General features: G+C 40.6%; 1 protein-coding gene across 1 annotated transcript in view; it reads left to right on the top strand.

Annotated features, from left to right (window-relative positions):
- The window catches only part of CUNH10orf11 (chromosome unknown C10orf11 homolog), a 341,942-nt gene extending 336,087 nt beyond the window's left edge, over window positions 1-5,855 (top strand). The window contains exon 6 of the mRNA XM_009277631.2: window positions 5,229-5,855. Within this exon, the coding sequence (XP_009275906.1) occupies window positions 5,229-5,308 (80 nt within the window). The 3' untranslated portion in view covers window positions 5,309-5,855. The remainder of the gene's footprint in view (window positions 1-5,228) is intronic.
- The last annotated feature ends 671 nt before the right edge of the window (window positions 5,856-6,526 follow it).

The following is a 6,526-nucleotide window of genomic DNA, read 5'->3' as shown; positions in this document are numbered from 1 at the left end:
TTTTTTTTTTTTTTTAATGATTCATTGAGGATTACAAAGCAAATAATTCAAAGGAGTGCATTTGGAAATATTTTGATATTTTTTACAGCATTCAGTTGTTTTAATGTTCTTAATGATGAATATAAAATAGATAGCTCAGGTACAATTAGATAGAGTGATTTTTTTTTAACTAAACCGACTGCCAGAGTATATATAATTTAATTCTCCTGATTCAGCAGAAAAAAAACCCTATGTGCTATTGAAGGTGAGAGGATTAGGCTCCTAATTTCTTGAAAATCTCTAGTACTTCATTTCTCATAGAAAGTCAAAGTGGAATTGAAAATAAGAAGTTGTCAACTAGACAACTAGGTGAAGTTGTTAGAATTTCCATGAAGATAAGTATAAAATGAAAATTTACTCAACTCCTGTACAAAAGGATTTTTTGTTTCAAACCAGCTTTACTTATCCATTAGATGAAAAGGTTTTTAAGAGTTTTAAATTAATTCAACTGATGGAGGTGTTTTGCCTAAATCAGTAGCATTGTAGACTTGAAACTGTTTGTAGATAGGTATTTATTCTCCTCTAAATGTTGTGGGTAGGGAATTATTTTCCTTTAAAGGAAGTTTATATTAATATTTAAGGGAATTTTGTAACTTCTGTTCATTAATTGTGGAAAATGCCCAAGTGCCTATGAAAAAAATGATAATGGTATTGATATTTCATCCTGAAGGGTCTCAAAACAATTTACAGATTGGTAGTATAACCACACTGAAATGCACCCAGCTTCTTGGTGGAACATGGCAGCTGTTTAATAGCCCATAGCAAAACTATACAACAGCAGGTTGTGGAAAAAAGAGATGAATATGGATCAAATACAAATTGGCAGTGGAGGATTTAAGTACTGTAACTCAAATTAAAGTTAGGCGAAGTGGAATTCCGCTAGAATATTGAGTCTGTGTGTGGAGTGCTACGCTTTATCTGACCGCCGCTCCTAGTATGAGGACCTGCGGTCAGCCCATGTGAAAGACAGGCAGAGGACTGTATGCTGAAATGTAATCCCTGATGTGTACTGTAGACCAGTGTGTTTGACAAACAAATTTAATTGTGAATACTTTGCTGTTTGCACTTGCAGAGGGGCTTATTAAAAACATTTGATGTTAAAATGGGTGCCTGAGGGGGATCTTGGGCAGATGTGGCAATAGATGGGGGTGGCAAAAGTTTTGGCTTGATTACTTAGTTTTAGTAATTACTTTTTAAAGAAAACGGAATGCTACTGGAGAAGGCTGTGCTGCTAACAGCTGCACCAGCTGTGATGGCTGAGAGGTGGTTTTTTTTATAGATGTAGAGCATTTATTATCTAGGAAAAAAAGCAAACCAAGAAAGGCAACAAGATGCTACCAGACAACAATTCCCTTAGGTCACTGTTGGCCTGAGCTGAATTTTGACCTGTGACTGGGGCTGTATGATCTGTAGGTCTAGCACGTTCCATTGTGACTTCTTTTTACCATTTTCCATATAATCCATGAAGAACTGCAAACATTTTTTCCTCTAGGAAAGCGTATGGAGGTCCAACTGCACCATAGCTCTCTGCAACACGTGCCAAATTTAAAAGGAGCAAACATGACTTGAACAATTTTTCATGCGCTTTAGCATGTATGTATGTATTTATTTATTTAATTGGATAATTGGGTTTTCCCTCAGCTAAGGAAAAGCTGGTGTTGCTGACATTACAATGTGTTTGTGAAGAAAGACTGATACGACAACGCATGCAAGCAACTGTAAGGCCATTACTTACCCGGCATAATTAGAACATCCATTCCGAAGGGGGAAAACATTTAAAAGATAAAGAGTGAATTTAAAAATTATTCTTCCCAATGCATTTTTTTCATAATTATAGTTTTAACAGCTTGTGGTGATGGTAGAAGCAGCTACTTAAGAAAAATTAGAAGCCTCATTCGGGGAAGATGATCCCTCAAGAGACCTTGTGTTGTCATTTCTTAAGAACCGCGAGCAGAAACCTCATTCAGGATGCTGTGTGTTGTTTTGATGTATAGGGGGTATACTTAGCTTATTATGGCCAATGCTGGATATTTTAATTAAAAAACACCACAACAGCCACAGATGTATTGCTTCCCCTTTATTCCTCCCCTTGTCTGTGTGCAAAAACACAAGCGTACTCCTGCGCCTGAGCTGCAAGGAACGAATGCTACAGCAGATAGGCAGGAGGGAAGCAGTAGGTTTCCTAAATTCATGTGTGACATATCTTAGCATCGAAATTCTCATTGCGGCACCCAAGCCTTTTGTGGTACTCCGAGTTTTCTGCGGTTTGCCAAAGGGAGGTGGGAGATGGAGAGGGAAAACAAAACAGAAAAAAACCCCAGTCACCGCATTTAATTTATGAGCAAGATTATTGTTTTACAAATAACCTTCATGATAAATAAAGTCTCATGGCAAGATTTTCAACCGTGCTTTTATCAAGACTCTCTGAGCGGTGTGTGTAATATGCCTGGCAATCGAATCACAGCTGCGTGCCTGGGTAGGGAATCTCTGCGGAGACAACACTTCCTTAATTTAAACAATTGTAGGCTGCAGGAGTTCAAAAATTTCAGCTGACTTTAACTGTCACTAGCCCAAGCACCTTTATCCCCAGGCGAGCAGCAGCAGCTGGATTTCATTTCCTGCTGCCAGACTGTCCGACATCTTTGCTGAACATCCCGGGAACTGAGCGTCTTTACTTTAAGGATTTTATTCAAGGTGACAGCTCCTCACACTTTAGCGTTCAGATCACCTCAAGTAGCTGAGATATCAGTGAAAATGAGAGCACTTCTCCAGCAAACTCCAAATTTAGATTGACTGAGGTTATCCTTAGGCCTCTAGACCTAGCCTCCACGACAGCACAGGCCTGCCAGTAACTTTAAAACTACAGTGGAGTTTGTAATGATGTCTGGGGAGAAATATTCTGCCGGGGCAGTGGAGGATACTACAAGCGATAGGAAATGATGTCGGATTTAGTTAGGGCTGGAGACAGTGTTAGAATATACTTGGCATAATATGGCACCGGTATCTCTGTCAGCATCTCTGTTTTCTGTCACCGCACACAATCCCGGGCCTGTCTGTAGTCCTGACAGTGTCTTTTCAGATCAGGTTATTGCCAACTCGGAGACTGGCTCAGCGCAGCACCATACAGCCCCCTTTGTTTGAAGTCTGCCCTTTTGTCATTAATGCACTTGATGTCTATTTAAATCTGACGGTGAATGCAGTATCTGTTTTCCTGTCAAGAGATCATTGACAATATTAATACCTCATGTCCTTGCCTCATTTTCTAAGCGCTGACACCTAGCTACAGTCTCCAGCATTCATCAAACAGCACTCTCTCACCAGCATCTCTATAAACAGTCTTGCTTCCAGTCCTTAAGAAATGCGGCAGACCTCAAACAAGACTTTTATCAATGCCAGTGAAAAAGGAGTCTGAAGAATGCCATTAATAAACTGTTCGTATCCTTTACATTTAGAGCTCTAAATGGCCTTGTTACCAACCTAATGCCTGCTGCAGTTTGTCTTGGAATATCATCTGTTTAGGGGGAAAAAAACCCTTGCTTTTCATTAGACGCTTGTTTAGGAATGATAATATCATCCCTTGAATGTGGAAACTGCTCCGCTAGTGAAGTTACTGAAATTGAAATTATTGAAGAAAGCTCCGTGGAGGAGGGGAAAGGGATCAGGCACTGTACCATATAGTCCCCATTTGTGTTATCCTGAAGAGGAATGTGTTTTTCACAACAAATGACAGGCCTATCAATTTTTTTTTTTTTTTTCATAGGAATGTGTTACCATCCTGATGTCTTAGAAGGAACGAAGAGCATGGGTTAACATTAATCTTGCACAGCCCGTGCCTTCCAAGGCTTTAGTTGCTTATCTGACGCACATTATACTGGAAAAATAGATGCAGAATATAAAAGCTTGCATACTTAATTCGTACTGCAGGTGAGCACAGTATTTGCTACGTGAGTCCTGGAAAGCTAAAACGGCAATGAATTGAGGATCTGCTCCTCCCCCATCTCTACCCTTTGTGTAAGGCGGTGTTTGTCTCCTTTGGGCTCGGTTATGTTTGCCCTTATGGGGGTGAGCTAGGTACTTCAGTGATTGCTGTGTTAAGACACTCCCAAGGTAGAGGAGACTCTTTCACCTTCCGTCCGTGCATGGGAGATGACTTTAGTTTGACTATATGTGCCTGGGGGCATAAAGAACAACTCTGCTAGTAAAATTTAGCATCTTTGAGGACGTTCACAGGTGGGATGTGACTGTGAACTTAGGCTTTCACATACCACTTAGTACCACCAGAGGGGATGCTTTTGAACAAGGTAGTGAGATCTGCAGGTATGTGTGTCTCACCCACAGCAGTTAAGGCTTCCTCAGGCATCTTGCCACCCGTGCCCGCTGCGAATCACGTGCCTTGTCTCCCAAAAGCAGTGTTCTGGCTAATTTTTGTAAGCATCCTCTGTATGTACCTCATTCTACGTACCGATATGTAGCATAATTGATAATTGCATCTTGCTCATGGGATGTTGTTTGGAGGGCTACTTTGGAAATGTTTTTACTAAATGTTTATTCGTACGTCTGGGAAAAACACTGGAGTCTGGAGGGCTAACCGTGTGGAAATCTCAAGTTCTAGCCCACGTCTGTCGATGACTTCCCGCGTGGATTTCAGCCGGTCACTTCAGTTCTCTGCCACTGCAAAGCAGGGATGGCTTGAGGTGCTTGCAGGATGACTTTGTGTGAAGATTTGAAAGGTTTTTCCTGGATCCGCATTAAACTGTAACTATTTGCTGCTTTTTTTCTTTTTGGTTTTAATCATCAGGAAACCCCTGTAAACATGTAGCGGGGAGATTACAGAGAGTACAAAATGTAACTTCAACCCAGACTTTCCGGTTTGCAAAAGCAGGAGAGAGGTACTGTGATTTAAAATACAGTGTATGATGTTTCAGGGTTATGTCATTCCATTTTTGAAGACACTTGTGGATGTATGTTTAACTGGATAGGTCGTGCAGGTATTTGAACACGTGTTTTCCCAGTGGATTCAAAACTGCCGATTGAAATGGTAATACTGAATATTTCAAAGGCACAAACTTTCTTTTGCAGGACAAGAGAAAACTGTTCCCTTCCCTCCTTCAAATTTCCCTAGCTATGTGCTTTCTTTGCGTATTATGCCACTGCTGTCCTAATTGTAATTAATTTCCTTTTTATTGTAGGCATTTTGGGAAAATGCCGCTACATCTACTATGGAAAACATTCTGAGGGCAACAGATTCATCCGAGACGACCAGCTATAAAACACAGCGTTGTTTCGTGCCTCTTCCATCCCACCCCATAAGAAGCACAAATTGTGTCTAAATTTTCAGCATGTAACTAAAGTCCCCTAGTGCCTTCTGCTGACTTTGCCAACCCCGTCAAGATCATCCTTCTATCTTAGTCTGAGTAGTCACATAGAGATTGACATGATTGCCTTTAAGCAGGTCCCATCCACCAGTGTGACAGACAGCTGCAGCCGAGCACCCGACCTGACAGGAGGAGCACCGTGATGGATTGCCTGGTCCGGTTGCTGCTCGCGGAAGAGCAGGGGTCACACCTGGGGCTTCAGCAAGCATGCTCCATGGGTCGGCGCCTCAGCAAAAGCAGCACGTTTATCTCCAGCTTGCCTGTTGAGCGAAAGTGGCTGGCGATATCAAAGTGTTTATAAAAGAGAGAGGCTATAGTTTCAGATGAAAAAGCCCTTATCTGTTCCTATTTTTTTTCCCTGTGAATTAAGCGCTTGTGTTTCTATCATCTCATACGTGCTTACACAAATCCTTTCACAGTGTTTTCTTTGGTTTGGTGTGTGTGCCCCCCACCCATTCTTTCACAGTGTTTTGTTTTGTTTCGTGTGTGTCCCCCCCCCACCCCCAAATGAGTCTAGATGGATTATTTTTTCTTTCAACAGGGAAAAAAAATATATCCTGCAAATATTTCGCCCATGCAAAGTACTACCAATTTGTATAGTTGTTTATATGCAAAGGAAAAGGACTTAAGCAATTTTGCAGACAAGCAAAATTTTCTAATTCTTAAATTACATCTCAGCATTTACTGACTGACCTTCAGAAAAGTGATCATTTTTTAATGCTGTAGAATAGTGGCACAGCTTAACTGTATATACTTGGAAGAAGCCCTCAGTTGTGATTTGACAGTGTGTATTATTCCTGGTTTATTGCACAAGATATTTTTAACTTGTACAGAGATGACATTAAGAATTAAATGCTTAAATTTGGAAAGAAGAAAGTGCTTAAAAAGAGTGATATAAAGTAAAATTGCCACCGGATGGGTATGATTATTCAGAGGGGGGGAAAAAGTCAATAAAAGAAACTGGTGGAATTAACATAATTAACAGCTTTACTAATATGTTCTAGAGAAGAATTCTGATTAATCTCTTTTGATGTCTGTGTAAGAAAGGCTATTGTCAAATTTTCGGTGGAAAAGCAGACATATTTCCTGCTTTTCTGATAAACAGGTTGGAC

This window comes from Aptenodytes forsteri, unplaced genomic scaffold (genome assembly GCF_000699145.1).
Source record: "Aptenodytes forsteri isolate BGI_AS27 unplaced genomic scaffold, ASM69914v1 Scaffold15, whole genome shotgun sequence".
In the NCBI taxonomy this organism is placed as follows: Eukaryota; Metazoa; Chordata; class Aves; order Sphenisciformes; family Spheniscidae; genus Aptenodytes; species Aptenodytes forsteri.
Note: the sequence above shows the minus strand (reverse complement) of the source record. Positions and strands in the feature narration are given on the sequence as shown.